The 15,979-nt window shown below is 48.2% G+C and overlaps 1 protein-coding gene across 3 annotated transcripts in view; it reads left to right on the forward strand.

Annotated features, from left to right (window-relative positions):
- FU (kinase family with ARM repeat domain-containing protein) overlaps positions 1-5,220 on the forward strand; it is a 52,399-nt gene extending 47,179 nt beyond the window's left edge. For all 3 annotated transcript variants that reach the window (XM_010247691.3, XM_010247690.3, XM_019196338.2), the window contains exons 18-23: positions 1,793-2,938; positions 3,018-3,251; positions 3,331-3,474; positions 3,591-3,671; positions 3,882-4,070; positions 4,511-5,220. In XM_010247691.3, the coding sequence (XP_010245993.1) occupies positions 1,793-2,938; positions 3,018-3,251; positions 3,331-3,474; positions 3,591-3,671; positions 3,882-4,070; positions 4,511-4,756 (2,040 nt within the window). In that variant the 3' untranslated portion in view covers positions 4,757-5,220. The remainder of the gene's footprint in view (positions 1-1,792; positions 2,939-3,017; positions 3,252-3,330; positions 3,475-3,590; positions 3,672-3,881; positions 4,071-4,510) is intronic.
- Positions 5,221-15,979: the final 10,759 nt, after the last annotated feature.

The raw sequence follows: 15,979 nt of genomic DNA on the forward strand, positions 1-15,979 counted from the left end.
GCTTGGATCGATAACAATGAGTACACCACAACTTATCTTTGTCGTCCATCCTTTTTTGAGAATCAATCTTCTTAAAGGAACTTCTATTACTTGTATTTGCACCTCCCCTGACAGCTTGAGCAACCGGCTCCCCCTCTGAACAATTCGTAACATTCCTCCTACTTTATTCTGATTGGTACTAGAGCATATACTTCTTGCACTGATATGGGGCTCATTACTTCCCAATATCTGAACCCTATAGATTCATACATCGGGTTCAACCCCAAAAGGAAGGCAAAAACCCGTTGCTGAGAGACTAGAGACTTATAGGCCTTAGCATCCTCATCACATTTCCAGCCCACATTTTTGATAGTGGTCTAATTCCTTCCAGATGGAGGTCAAATCTTAGTAATATGTGGAGAGACTCCTCTCCCGTTGCTTGCAAGTTGAAAAAGCAGCTTGCAGCTGATAAGTCTTCACATGTTCTGTATGAGTATATTTAGCTTGCTCCCAAATCTCAAAAGCAGTTTCATTTGATAGCCATGGCATTAGCATGCTGTTTTCTTGGTTCCACCTATAATGTTCTGCACTTCCTGACCTTGGTTCTCTTGTCTTACCATTGATATAACCTGTTTTCCCCTTCACAGTTATGTAGAGTTTAATCCCCTTCGACCATTGATATAACCTTTGGGGTTGCAGCCATACACAAATTCCTGTCTAATGCCCCACTTAATCCATTGTAGCCAGAAGACCCACAGGAGACCAATGAATCTTTAGAAGACATTAATAGAAAGGACTGGTAACACTACTTCGGTCACAAAACACAGCAGGAAGTAAGTAAAAACTGTTCACCATTTTCACAAGAATATTCGGGTTCAGATAAACCATAACTGTAGGCCAATTCCTCTTCGATCAAACCAAAGAATGCACATTACTACACTGCTGAAATGAGTTCTAGAGTAGGGAAGGTTATACTTCTGGTCTGGACAGCCCCCACAAGGACCACTATACTCTATTTCAGGCCACACAGGCACTCCAAACACCACAAACAAATCATAAAACTGCTGTTACAGCAGACACAGGTCGTCCAGACCAGCACAACCCAGTTACAGGGTACAAAACAAGATCACACGATCTGCATAGGACTGAAAAAACCTTTCACAGCATGAGTTTATCCTCTTTTTCAGGGGGGGTTCTTGTCACATGGCCAAGGAAAAGAAAAAAAAGACACTTACAGGTCAGTCGATGTGTTTTTTCACTGGCTTCAATCAGAAGAAGAAAACTGAAGAGAAAAAGATGGTTGAACTGCCTTTAATCTCAGAATCAATGCTCTGATACCATGTTTTCTTGGTAAAATAGTTAAAGAACAGTTGGAAGAAGAGAGAAGAGAAAGGTTTGGAGTCAAAAAGATAGGCTGGTGGCGCCGGCACTTCTATGCATGTTAGGGCGACCCAACTTCAGAAATAAAAATAGGTACTGGGACAAAAATGCCCCTGCAGCATAGTACAACTACTGTTAACACTAATCAATATCTGATTGCAATCCGAATCTAATGTAAATCTGGTGGATAAGATCTGATTCAAATCTGAATTTAAATGAACTGTGTTTGGAACTACCTATATCCTATTTGATATAATCCATTTGCAGCTCTAAATTATGCATCTTTGTATCAGTAGTAAGAAACTGCTCTTTAAGATATTTATCTAGTTTGATCTTTTAAGTATAGCCATTGTTTTAGTTTCTTATTGTACTGACTACTTGGTCGCTTTTCCCCATATTGATAAATGCAATGTATTATTCTTCAATGTTTCAGCTTATGCAGAGATGCTGTCTTCATAGTGGATTGGTCTCTGTTGTGCTCTGTGGACTGCCAACTTCCTTACCTGTTTCTACTGTTGTCAGTGGTGGAGGGGATGGTACAATTGTTTCAGAGATATTCTCTATACTATCTCTATGTGCTTCATCAAACAAAGAGCCACCAGTAGGAGAAGCAAGTAACCAGAAAAGCAAAGTTTCTAGTCCACACACTGTGATTTTTCATTCATGCCTGACCCTTGCCACGGTTGCACAGTCTCTGAGATCAGCTGGAAGAATATCTCCATCTTTTATGCTTACAACTAATCCAAAAAAACAGCTTGCTCGGATTTCGATCCTAGCCCATTGTTCTGATGAGAAGATGCCAACATCCTTTCAACCACATTGTGCATCATCCATGTTGGCTCTTTCATGCATTCTGTCCCTTGAAAATGGAGGTTCCTTGGAGTCCTCAATACCTGAATCTGCAGTTCCTTTGATTCCTCGGACTTCTACACTATGTGACCACCTCAAGGTCCCAGCATCTGACAAAACTGAGGTAGTCAACCAGAATGGTGCCCTCTCATACTGGCATGGCCTTCGGGATGGGTGTATTGGCTTACTGGAAGCCAGACTAAAGTGGGGGGGACCATTAGCTGTTCAACAGGTGTGTGCAAGTGGTACCCCACAGTTTCTTATTGATTTGTTAGCTGACAGCTTTCGAAATGCTTCTCATCAAGAAATGAATGGCACAAAAAATAGAGTTGGACTTTCACCTGTAGGTGTTGTATGGACAGTTTCTTCAATATTCCATTGTCTATCTGGTGGAGCTTTACCTTTTTGTCAGATCTTGGTTAGGAGTGAACATGTTAAATTGATTTCTGATTTGATATCTGATGTACATCTCAAGATCTTAAAATGCTGGGGTGGACCGGGTGGTGGCAGGGATGGGGTGAGAGATCTAATCAATGTAGTGATTGATCTCTTAGCATTTCCTTTTGTGGCAGTGCAGAATGTTCCAGGCTTGCCCTCAGCTACTGCATCTGTTAACAGTGGCTTCCTTCTCAATATGGGTTCACCTGGTGGAAAAGTATGTGTTGAAGACAAGGACACAGTGAAAGCAATTGAGGTGAACTTGCCCAAGTATATTCAAATCATACTGGAGGTTAGATCTTTGATCTTGGTTTCAGGCACTTTGTTTTTCTTTTCATTATTTTGATTTCTGAGTCTGCTGAAATTTGTAGGTTGGAGTTCCTGCTTTTATTCTTAGGTGTCTGGAACATGTGGAGTTGAAGGATTCAGGAAGAATTGTAGCTTTTCTTGCCAAAATGGCTGGTTATCGACCACTTGCAGTTCAGATTGTGAGCAAAGGTATGTTGGATCCAAGCCGAGTGAGAATGCTTCTTGATGGTTCAAGTCCGAGGGAGGTTGTGCTGGACATTCTGATGATAGTTTCTGACCTAGCTCGGATGGATAAGGTCAGGAGATAATCTGGTCTCTAGGTTTTGACTATATTACTGGGAACTTCTATTTTCTAACTATAAAATGTCTTTGTAGGTTTTCTATGATCACATTAATAGAGCAGATTTGTTTGGTTTCTTGAAGACCTTCCTTAGCCATGAAGACTCTAATATACGTGCAAAGGCTTGCAGTGCTGTTGGCAACATGTGTAGACATAGTCCTTATTTTTATGGTTCATTGGTAAGACTGGAGTTGTCCATTATCATTCTGTACTCTTCATGATATGAATGGTACATCTACTGGTTCTGCTATAAATTTGGGTAAACACTTAACTCATTATTAAATAATTTTTCCAGGCAAGGCATAGCATCATCAGTCTTCTCATTGATCGATGTGCTGATCCGGACAAGCGTACACGAAAGTTTGCTTGCTTTGCTGTAAGAGTTTTCCTTATTTATAAAGTGCCTTGTTAGAAGTACAAAAAAAATCACTTATCAGAATATAAATATTTGCTCTGTGTCACTCTCATAAATATCCTGGTTTTGCTGCCATTAATATTGAGCTTGGAGACTCATTATATTGGACAAGTTCACATGAAGTTTTTTTCATTGTAAAAGGAGATTCTGATCTGAAATTGTTCTGTTCAGATTGGCAATGCTGCTTACCACAATGATTTGTTGTATGAGGAGCTCAAACGGTGCATTCCACAACTTACTAGTGTGCTGCTTTCAGCTGAGGAAGACAAGACTAAAGCTAATGCTGCTGGTGCACTCAGTAATCTTGTCCGCAATTCTAACAAGCTTTGTGAAGATATTGTCTCTAAAGGGGCCGTGCAGGTTTGTTTAAGCTCTTTAGTTTCTTCTTATTGTGTATGCATTGCACTCCAGCACTTGTACAGTGACAACCAGATGGGGTTGGGTTATAGTTGAAAATATCTGCATCGTCCAGAAACTTCTTTGGGTAGCTTTTTGTCCTCATTATCTTATGCATCACTTGAGCAAGCAAGTATTTAACCCTTCCAAAAGAACAAGTTGATTATTATAACAATCCAATCTTTGAAATCATGGATGATCAAGTGACACTGTGACAGACAGTCCACAAAGGTTGGTGGATCAAGTAGTGATCAATGTTGTCCCAGGTATTTGCTGGATTGCATCTTGTGTGTGTAATCAAGAATGAGCAGGCACTCAAACAAGGGGGATTGTGCCTTGCATTTTCCCTTGACATTTTAATTGCATGTGCCTATTTTTGATCCCTAAATGATTTCTCTTTGCAGGCTTTGCTGAAGCTAGTCGCTGACTGTTCAGTTGTGGCTCTGAGTCCCAGTAGAAGGGATGCAGTAAATGAATCACCTCTTAAGATTGCTCTCTTCTCCTTGGCAAAAATGTGTGCACACGCCCCTTGCAGACAGTCCATCCGTTCCTCAGAGCTGTTCCCTATTATTGGGCAACTTAGACAATCCCCAGAATCAACAATTGCCAATTACGCCTCTGTTATAATCAATAAGGTTGCTGAAGCGTGAAGCCATCAATATCTCATGTTGGTTTTATGGTGGTCCGAAATTTGATTAGATGGGAAATGGCAACTTGGTTGCAATATTGTGATATTCGTTAAAGTGCAGGCATGACAGTCACTTGGGTTTTAGGCTTGCTGTTCACTCCTAGCATGATCAAAAGATGAGCAATACTAGCTGATTCAGGTATATTACAGAGCATGCAGAATCACAGTTTTTTTGGGGCGGGGGCTGGGGGTGTTGCTTATGGCCGTTGAAACATACAAGGATGCTGCAGAGGCATTTCTTGATGTTCTATGATTGAATAGGAATTGTTGTATTTGTAGTGTTATTTCCATTCCATCAGCTGCTCGTTTATTATCGAATGTATAGTAAAATTTGTATGTATAAATGTATCAACTAATCAGTGTACAAACTGATGTACGACTGTCTAAGCTTCTACTTCCTTTAATGAGCTCGAGGTGCTTAATTTACTCTTGCATCTAATTTAAGCAGTCCATGTTCTCTGAAGTGTGCAGGATACATTATGAAATCCCTTACAAGGATTTTCCCACAACTTTTCCCAGTTTCAATAATTTCTTAGAAACCAAAGGCGGCATTAGTGCAACATGTCTTGAATTATTCAGGTCCCACAGTTTCCCACATCTTTCCAAACCAACGACCAATGTGGTTTTGACTCGTCATTTGATTTTTATTCTATTTGGTTGGCCTCATTTATACTTTTAGTTTCTGCAGTATTTCCACCATTTTGCATGTTAACTGTCTTCGCTCAAATGTTATGGACTTAAGGGGTCCACGAAATTTCCTATTTCAATTGAAGGCTTAACGTCTCCATATGACATGCATTGCAATTTTTTAGACAATCAGTATTGAGGCACCCGGATGCGATAAATACTGGGTAATCTATCTTCAGTTATCTATCTCTGAATTATAATAGTGAACAAGTAAAAGAAAAAAATTAGTATCACTTAACTGAAATGCATGTACATGTTACCATGTTAGATATTTTATAACTTGCTTCAATGGAGGAGGTACCATTGAACCTGCTGGTAAAGTCTGTAACTGGTTGTAGCGGAGGCCTGGGATCAGTTTTGTGCCTTCACGCAGGTTGGGGGGCTGGGGTTAGGGTTTCTGGGAGGACAACTCCCCGACTCCCCGTTGTATTGCCCATTACACAAGAAGGGAAAAAAAGCCTTGCTTCAATTCATATTTGAGTATTTTTTTTTTGTACAGCTAATTTTCCTTGAGCAAGCCTGTTAACTAATTAAGATCCTAATGATTGGTGTACGGGTGCCTTATTGAAATCCCCACTTGCTCACCGCCTACTCTGTCCTCGGGACTCTTATTAACCACTTGTCTGGTTAGCAGGCCGCCTAGTTTGGTTTGGTAAGCTGTTTAAAGTATGGAAGATGTGTTTGGGAAAGGTGGTTGATGGCCCATTATTTTAAACAATAAAAGCAGTTGGTTTATTCTACACAGGCATCATCATCATCTAAAGTCTTGTCCCAAGTATATGGGCGCTTTGCCAATAACCGTTGACTTTATCTATGGCAAGGTAACTGTTGCCGCGCGGCCAAGAAGCTAAAATCACTCTTCAGGTTTCAAGCGTTAGCTGAAGACCTCGGGGCCTCGGAGGAGGTTGACTGAAGCCGAGGACAGCTAGCCGAGATACCGCAAGACAGGGAGTAAAAGAGATCTTGGGGTGGATATCTGAGGCAGAGGCTCCGACGCTCAAGTTAGTGCGAGGTGTGATGCAGGGGGGAGTGCGAGAATGCTCCTGGAGAAACTCCTCAGATGCACCAAATCTCCTTGAATTAATGCTAGATAGACAATGTAGGTGCAAGAAGTAAATGAGTGAGTAATGTTGGAGTTATTCCATTCTAGCCCCTTTTAAGTGCAGTTACTTCTTATTTATACTTGAGCGTGCTGGTGGTAGGTGAAGATGAACGTCTTAGATGAGAGCCGTACGAGGTCAGGCTGTAGGCCCTGGCAGTACGCCAGATAGTTATGTGATTGGCTCCGTATGAAGGCAGCAGGACTCCCTCCTACTGTGGCTGAGTTAGCCAGCATTAGTGGGCTAGGCCTCTTAGCCCTATGTGGGCTGGGCCAAGCTAACCCACATCACTTGCCCCCACTCCTGATACCAAGGTGAGGCCTTGGCTTTTGCCCGTAATGAGGGTGGTCATCGATGTGAGGCTTCGGCTTCGGTCACTGGGAGTAGTGGTTGTTATGCCTTCAGAATCGTCAGCTAAGGGATGCCTTGTAGTGACGCCGTCTTCGTTGTTCGCACCGTCACTCTTCGTTTCAGAAGTGCGAGCGATGTGGATGCCTCAGCCTGGCGGGGGTGTCCCGTATCTCGCACGGACAGGTCATGTTAACGGGGCTACCGTACAGGGGACGACCGTCCCAGGAGTCCTGTGTTTTCTGGGTTAAACGGTCCGTCCGGTGGTCCGTGACGAGCAGGCCTTTCGGTTCACTCGACGGGTTGCCGCGGGTGGTCTTTGCGGTTCAACTGACGTCGTTTCGCCTTTTGAGGGCATGCATTAGAAGGTGTGGTGAGACTGGTTCGCAGGAGCTAGGGGCTCCCGCATCCGTTGGATTTGCGTCGATCTGAACTGTTGCTTTGGGTGTTGTTTCGTCTTCCATGGGCCTGCGTTAGGGGGCTCCCGCATCTGTTGGATCTGCGTCGATCTGAACCGTTGCTTTGGGCGTTGTTTCGTCTTCCAAGGGACTGCGCTAGGGGGCTCCCGCGTCCATTGGATCTGCGATCTGAACCGTTGTTTTGGGCATCGTTTCGTCTTCCGAGGGCCTGCGCTAGGTGGCACATCGCAGTTGGTTGGTGGGAGCAGATTGGTTTCGGCCGTTGGCTTTAGAGAAATCCAGGCCGTTCATTTTCCTTTAAATAGGGGCCCTGGTAGTGCTTTTCTTCTCCATTTGAACTTAGACGCCCTTGCTCTCGAGTGAACACAACTCCCTAACTCCCAAGTCTCCAGAACTTTTTGCTTCTTTCCTTCTATGGGACATTCCACCCGCTTTTAGGTAATCTTAACATGTCGTTCTCAGACTCTGGTCCTGAGTGCCATGAACTCCCGAATATCTCGGGAGGGAGCTCTCCAGCAACCCCCTCTCCCTTGTCTTTTCTAGGTTCTTTAGTTGTAGTCCCCTATCGACGAGAGGTGGCCGTTTTGAGGGAGAGGTTAACCTCGGGGGATGCCGAGGGCAGTCACCGGGGAAATGACTCTCCCCATGAAAGCGCCGCCTCAGTGTTGCCGAGGGAGCCTGGGGGGTCTCCTCTCTCCGAGGGTGATGCCGCGGAACTCATCGCCGGACCAGTAGGGGGGAGTGTTGCCCGAAAGGTTGCTGATCCCGGTGTCCCATGTTCGGAGTTTGATAGCTCCTTGAACGTGTGCTAGGTCAAATCCCTGGCGAAGAGGTTCCATATACCTCGGTCTTACAGCCTGAGGGTCCCTAATGTGGGCGATAGGCCGTGGACCCCCGAGGAGGGGCAAATTTGTATCTACCAGCATTTTTTAGAGTCTAGCCTTAGGTTTACCCTCCCAACCTTAATCTCTGAACTACTGGAGTGGTACGACATCACTATCAGCCAGCTCGTACTTAACGCCCTTAGGACCATCATGGCGATGATGGTGTGGGCTCGACTCAGGGGCGTGGAGTTGACGTTGAGACTATTCTACGCCATGTTCGTGCTGAGGAAGCACGCTTCCGAGGCTGACATGTACTACTTCCACCCGAGGAGAGGGAAGCCAGTGCACAACCCCTCTTCCGTTCACGGGTGGAACGACAAGATCTTCTACATCTCCTACCCCGAGGGCTGGCGCTTCAGGTCCGACTGGGGGGAGGCCCACGTCATCGTTGAGAGATGTCCCCCACCGCTCCAAGACGAAGAGGCTGCAGCAATGGCTCCTCTATTTGTGATGGGGACATTCCAGGCGAAGCCGTTGGTGGAGGAGGAGGTCCCCCTAGTCTTCGCTGGGATTAGCCCAGCCTCCCTCGGTAGGAGAGGTTCTGTAGTTAGTGCATCCTCCACGTCCTTTTCTTTTTCTTTTTGTTGATGTGCTAACTACTTTCCTTTGCTGTTTCGTAGAAGTGCCAATGGACGTTAGGGAATGCTTATTGGCGAAGGCCGGTGGACAGATGCCGAAGAGGCCCGACTACGAAGCTGCTCCCTGCCCCGGGGAAGGGGGGAGATTCGCAAGTACTTGCGAAGGGGAAGCAGACAGTGGTGGCACCGAAGAGGAAGATGGAGGTGCCGAGGAAGCCCACCACCGGGGGAGGAGCGCTGAAGAAGCCCACCACCCGGGAAGAGGCATCAAGGAGGCCCATGGAGGGGCCCAAGGTGGGAAAGAAGAGGCCCGCCACTGACACGCCAAGGGAGGAGCCCCTACGAAAGCTTGCCAACACAGATAGGCAGGTCGAGGAGGTGGTGCAGAGGTCCGCGCCTGGGGAGCACCCATCCGGGTCTTCCTCAGCCCCTCCATCAGTACAAGGCACCTCCGAGAGGACCGCAGGGGCTGGTCAGACTTTCCACCCCCAATGGCAGCTCCAAGAGGGGGACTCCATCCGTGACGAGGGGGTCAGCTAGGAGCTGGTCAACAGATCCATCCTGCCGAGGGATCGCTACAGCCTTCTGCAAAGTGACCCCAAGTCTATTTACGATGAGGGCCTATACCACTTGGTCGAGGTAAGACGTTCTTCAATATCTCATCATATATATGTTTTATTTTTTATTTTTCGTTGATCGGTTTTGTGGCAGGCTTGTCTTCACTTCATCGATTTGGGGGACCAGACAAGGTTGGCCATCGATCGCACCGACAAGGCCGAGAAGGAGAAGAGGGCCGCGGAGGAGAGATCTAAAAGGTAATCGCCGCCGCCGAGGAGAAGCACCAGAAATTCCGCACGGCGCTACTAGACGAATAATCGCTTCGGGATCGCTTCGAAGCTCAGTTGAAGGAGACGCGTCAAGGGCTCTCCAAAGAGCAAGAGGAGCGGGTGTGGCTAGAGAGAATTGTCACTGAAGTGGAGAGATGAGTTGCCGAGGTCGAAAAGAGGGCTGCCGGGGCCGAAAAGAGAGCTGCCGAGGTGGAGGCGAAGGCTGCCGAAGCCCTAGCTTTGGCAGAGGAGTCAAAAAAGGCAGCGGCCAAGGCAGTAGAGGCGTACAAGAAGTCTTCCGACTACCTGGATGCGTTGGCGGAGTATGCATCATCATCTTACCTCGATGGTTTTGAAGATACCAAGAAGGCACTCCTACTGGTGTTGCCGAATTTTGATGTCGAGGGACTACAAGTGATCCCCGATGCTCCTACTGAGGCTCCCCCAACCGAAGATGCCGTTCCCCCTCCTGCCAATGACGAGGTGCAGGCGTAGACTTCCCCCCTTCTTTTTTTTTGTTCTATTGTTGTAATACTTGCCATACAAGATCAAATTGAATAGTGAATGAAGCCATTTTTTGTGTATACTGTGTTTTGTGTATATTGTCTCTTTCCTTTTTTTTTGTGTGTGTGAGAGATTGTTGCCCCTCCGAAAGGTTGAAACCACGATACACAAGGCACACACGGTTCAGCTGTAGTATTCGTTTATTTCCACGCTCATCTCGACTTGTCGGGATATTGGGAGGCGAGGCAGAGTCATATGCTCGAGGCGGGGCTTGCCTTGCCTCCAAATCCCGTGCTATCCCAGGCGGGGCTGAAGAGACCTGGCACCTTGGTCGAGGTCTAGGGCGAAGTATACCGCCGAAGTACTTGGGTGGATGAAGAGACATGGCGGAGTAGCACCATCGCTGCTGAAGGCAGTCATCCTAATTTGTTCTTGTTCTCGGGCTTCTTCCATCAGGTCTAAGTTCGCTTTGACCATTTCGTCATTCTCGTCTTTGGTATACCCTTGGGTCTGAAGTGTTGGTTGGCCAATCTCCGCTAGGATCTTTGCTTCCGTGTCGTAGGTTAGGTCAAAGGGGGTTTCTCCTATCGCTGTCCGAGGTGTGGTTCGGTACGCCCAGAGGACGCAGTGTAGTTCGTTGGCCCATAGGCCTTTAGCTCTATCTAGCCTAGTCTTTAGCCCATTTAGGATGGTTCTATTCATGACCTCGGCCAGGCCGTTTGTATGGGGGTAACCCACCGATGTGTACTGTTGCCTGATGCCAAGGGAGGTGCACCATTCTCGGAATTTAGTGTCATCAAACTGCTTTCCATTGTCCGTGACCAGCATGTGGGGGAGGCCGAAGCGGCAAATGATGTTCTTTCAAAAGAAGTTATGAATTGCCTACGCAGTGATAGTGGCTAGGGGTTCCGCCTCCACCCATTTAGTGAAGTAATCCACAACAATGATGAGGTACTTCCTGCCTCCCGTTGCCTAAGGGAAGGGGCCGAGGAGGTCCATCCCCTACTTGGGAAAGGGCCAGGGGCTGCTGAGGGCCAAGAGGGTGGTGGCTGGTCGATGGCAAAGGTTGGCATGTCTTTGACACTGATCACATTTCTGCACCAGCTCAGTCGCATCCTTGTGAAGTGTCGCCCAGAAGTACCCTTGCCTTAAAGTTTTCTGGGCTAGGTTCCGACCGCCGAGGTGATTGCCATAGATGCCTTCGTGAATTCCCCAAAGCACGTACTTGCCCTCCTCCCTGCGGAGGCATCGGAGGTAAGGCAAGGTGAAGGACCTCCTATACAACTTTTCTTCTAGTAAGGTGTAGTGTGCTGCCTGTCGTCAGAGTTTCTGAGCTTCATTCCTGTCATCGGGTAGCCTCTCTGCCAGTAGGAAGTCAATGATAGGATCCATCCAAGACGGTTCGGCCTCCACTAGTAGGATTTGGATGTCCTCTATAGAGGGTCAGGCTAGTCTTTCCATGCGCACAGTGCGGCCGAGGACCGCATCCGAGGCGCTCGCCAATTTGGAGAGGGCATTGGCTCGGGAGTTCTCGGCTCGCGGGACTTGCTGTAGAGAGAGGCGTTGGAAGTGGCGGGCTAACTCTTGAACTTTGGCGGGGTACTTACCCATGCTTTGTTCTCTGGCCCCGTACTCACCGTTGACTTGATTCACCACTAGCTGCGAGTCGCTGAGGACTTCGACGTGCTTGGAGCCAAAATCTTGGGCGAGCTGCAACCCCGCCGAGAGGGATTTGTACATGGCTTCATTGTTGGATGTAGGGAACTCGAATCTTAGCGCATACTCTATGACGACATTGTCGGGGGTGAGGAGAATGAGGCCCACTCCACTCCCCTTGGGGTTGGATGAACCGTCGACAAAAAGTCTCCACAGGGGGGGGACCTCCTCGACCGATCGTACTTCTTCTGGCTCGTCTTTGCGAGGCCAGCCGAGGGGCCAGCTAAAAGTTCTTTCTGCTACTAAGTCAGCCAAGGCTTGCGCTTTGATCGTGGGCTCAACTGGTATTGTATGTCAAACTTCGACAGTTCTATTGCCCACTTAATCAGGCATCCTGAAGTCCGATGCCTCTGTAGGGAGGAGGCATAGTATACGGGTCTCAGCGATGGTCCACTTAATCAGGTGACCCAGTCCACTTCGGGGTACCGGGTCTTGGCATCGCTGAGGACCTTGTTGACATAGTATACGGGTCTCTGAACTCCGTCATCTTTCACCAGGACCGAGCTGGCGGCCTCATCTCCGGCTGATAGGTACAAATACAGGGTTTGCCTTGACACCGCCCGAGCGAGGAGCGGGAGTGAGGCGAGGTATAGCTTAAGCTCGTCGAAGGCATGCCGACACTCCTCCGTCCACTGGAAATCTTTCAGCTTCTTGATGGCGCGAATGAAGGGAAGGCAGCGGTCTGTCAACTTCGACATGAAGCGGTTGAGGGCGGCTATTCTGCCGGTGAGCCTCTGATTTTCCTTTAATGACCGAGGGGGTTCCATGTCTAGTATGGCCTATACCTTGCTTGGGTTGGCTTCATTGTCCCTTTGAGTGACGACAAAGCCTAAGAATTTCCCTGAGGTAACCCCGAAGGAACACTTGCTCGGGTTGAGCTTCATGTTGAATTTACGCAGAGTATCAAAGGTCTCGGCCAAGTCCGAGGTGTGCGCTTCGGCCTTCAGACTCTTCACCACCATGTTGTCCACATAGATTTTGACGTTCCTCCCCATCTTATTCTTGAAAATCATGTTGACAAGGCGCTGGTAAGTGGCCCCTGCATTCTTAAGGCCGAACGACATTACCTTGTTGCAATACATGCCATGCTCGATGATGAAAGATGCCTTCTCCTCGTCGTCAGGGTGCATTTGGATCTGGTTGTACCCAGAGAAGTCATCCATGAAGGTAAGTAGTTCATACCCTATAGTGGCATCGACGAGGTGGTCTATCCTCAGCAACGGAAAACTATCCTTCGGGAAGGCCTGGTTAAGGTCTCACGGATGAAGCCTGCGTCGAGTAGCTTATCAACTTCCTCTCCTATTGCCTGCCATCATTTCGATGCAAAGTTCCTGTTCTTTTGCCGAACTGGCTTAGAGCTCGGGTCCACGCTCAGCTAGTTCAGATAGGCGTTCAGGGGGAGGCGTTCTTGGAGATCTGTTGGTTGGTTCTTGAGGCTGACTCATCCAGGAGAACCGAGACGAGGTCCTTGGGTGGTTCTTCCTGGGGTTCGAGGCCTTCTAGTGATAAGGCCTCCTTATTCTTTCCTTTTAGCGTTGCCACGTAGCATTGGCGGGCGATCTGTTGGTTCCCACGAACGACTCCAATGCCATGCTCAGTGGGAAACTTAAGGGCCAGGTGATAAGAGGACATGGCTGCCCATAGTGCATGAAGGGTTGGTCTTCCCATTATCGTGTTGTAGGGAGAGGCGACTTTCACCACTAGGAACTCATGCATCCAAGTCACCTGGTGTGGCGCTGTCCTTATCGTGATGGGTAGGGTAATCTTTCCTTCCGGCCTGGTGACACTATCGGAGAAGCCGACTAGGGGAGTGTCAGTTGGCTGGAGTCACTCTGGCACGGGCTTCATTCTCTCATAGGTGTCATAAAAAATGATGTTGGCTGACGAGCCGCTATCCACTAAGATCTTTTTCACCACAAAATTGGAGATGATGGCTGCAACCATGAGGGCATCATTGTGGGGGACAGTAACCCCCTCTAAGTCCTCGTCAGTGAAGACGAGGGCATGTAGACATCTCAGCCTCTGTGGATTGTTCGGGTATTTCTACTTCTTCGGGGCAGGCTCCTGGATGTTGAGCTGCTTGGCGTAGGCTTTTCGAGCCGAGGCCGAGGCTCTACTCGAGGCCATGCTCCCGGCGATGACATCGATGACGCCTGCCACTTGCTAGTGCTAGGATGACGAGGTGCCGACCTATCCTCCGACAAATTGCTTGAGGTGTCCTCGGCGAATGTGGGACTCTATTTCATTATTTAGGTCATAATAGTCCTTGGTGTTGTGCCCAGTGTCGTGGTTACTTGCAATACTTCGTAGGGTTCCCCCTCTTGCGGTTCCGCTTCAGTTTCGTTGGTCACTTCACGAACTTCTCTTCCCCTATCTGCATCAGTATTTGGGTGCGGGTGGAGTTGAGTGGCGTGTAGTCCCTATAGGCCACGGTGGTGGGCTTCTTGTTGTCTTTGCCGCCATTGTTTCCAGGGTGGCACTGGTCTCCACCTTTCCTCTTCTTCTCCGAGGACCCATCGTGGTGCTCGGATGCCCTTACTTGGTCGTCCCCAGCCGAAGCCTCTTCGACCGCAATGTATTTTTGGGCCTTTTTGAGGAATTCGAGTTTAGTCTTCGATCGGGTCTTGGCAACCGAGCACTTGAGAGCCGAGCCGGGGCGAAGTCCATTGATGGCCGCGTGCATGGAGACCATAGGGTCGTGGTATCACACTTCGAGCTCTTCTTTCTTGAAGCGGTCAATGTAAGACCGTAGGCTTTCACCTGGCTCCTGTTTGATCGACATTAGAGAGATTACGCTCTTCTGGCATCGTCTGCTGCTAATGAAGCGGGCGAGAAATGGAGTTGTAAATTGCTTCCATGAGCTGATTGATCAAGGAGGAAGACTGGAGAACCAGCGGCCCCCTTGAAGGTAGCCTGGAAGGTCCGACACATCAAGGCATCGGAATAGCCGTATAGTATCATGAGCGCCTTGAAACCATCTAGGTGGTCATCGGGGTCAGTGCTTCCGTCGTACGTATCCAGTGTGGGAGCCTTGAAGTGTGGGGGGAGAGGCTCCGAGATGATTTCTAGGGTGAACGCGTCCATGTCACCGGCGGAGTCGCCGTGATCGGTTGCGGCGTCTGCTCGACTCTCCTTAACCTGGCGGAGCTTGTCCTCGATGGGCCCAATCTTGGCTCGCAACTCGGTAATCCCTGGGTTAGCACAGGCATGGGCTCTGCTCCTTTCTTCGCGAACCCAATGGGTGTCGGCTTGGACTCCTAAATACTTTGAGATAGGGTTGCGCGCTCTTCTACGGGCATGACGGTCATTTAGAACGTCCCTGAGGTCTGAGACGGGAGTTGGAGTGGGATGGCGTTGGCTCTCACCTCGGGAGCGAACTCCAGGGTGACCGAACTGCTTGCCATTGTCCTGGGGGGCCTCCTTATGACGGCGGTGGTGCTGATCCAAAGATTGATGACTGTCTTCGGATTGAGCGGGCACACTCTCCCTTCGGCTAGGAGGACAAACATTCCTTCGAGCTGAGTCGGGGAGGCGATTATTGCCCGATTCTGACAGTTTGGCCAGCGGATTACTGTGGCCGAGGGCCGGTACCTCGATGTTCTCGCATCGGCCCTGATCCTTTGACACCCCAGCTGGGTGGTCGCCTTGAGAGGGACCTCCTGCTTGAGGGCAAACTTCTTCCATTCGTTGGGTGAGGCGGTCCAAGCGATCGAGGACGGCTGATGAGAATAAAAATTATCATATTTTTATCCCTCAATATTAAGTATTTTATACTTAATTAGTACCTAATTGGACTCACTATTCTTGTATTTCGATTTAGGGCACAAAAGAAGGCGTAGGGTGAAAAACAAGGCTAATCAGGTAATTTTGCATAGTTTTGGCGCCGTGTGATAATTTGGGCATAACTCTCCTATACGGACTCCAATTGAGATGATTCAAGATGCATTGGAAAGATAAGGAAAAATTATACAACTTTTATGTTTTGAGTTTTGATAGATTCGGATTGCGTCAAGGTCAAAATCGGGCCCGAAATCTAAGAGAATTCATAGAGAAGCCCAGTTCGCAGAGAAGCCTTGCAGCAGCCCAATTCGTTGAAGAAGCCCAATTCGAATGCAAGAATAA

Source organism: Nelumbo nucifera, chromosome 1 (genome assembly GCF_055504915.1).
Source record: "Nelumbo nucifera cultivar China Antique chromosome 1, China Antique-T2T, whole genome shotgun sequence".
Classification (NCBI taxonomy): domain Eukaryota; kingdom Viridiplantae; phylum Streptophyta; class Magnoliopsida; order Proteales; family Nelumbonaceae; genus Nelumbo; species Nelumbo nucifera.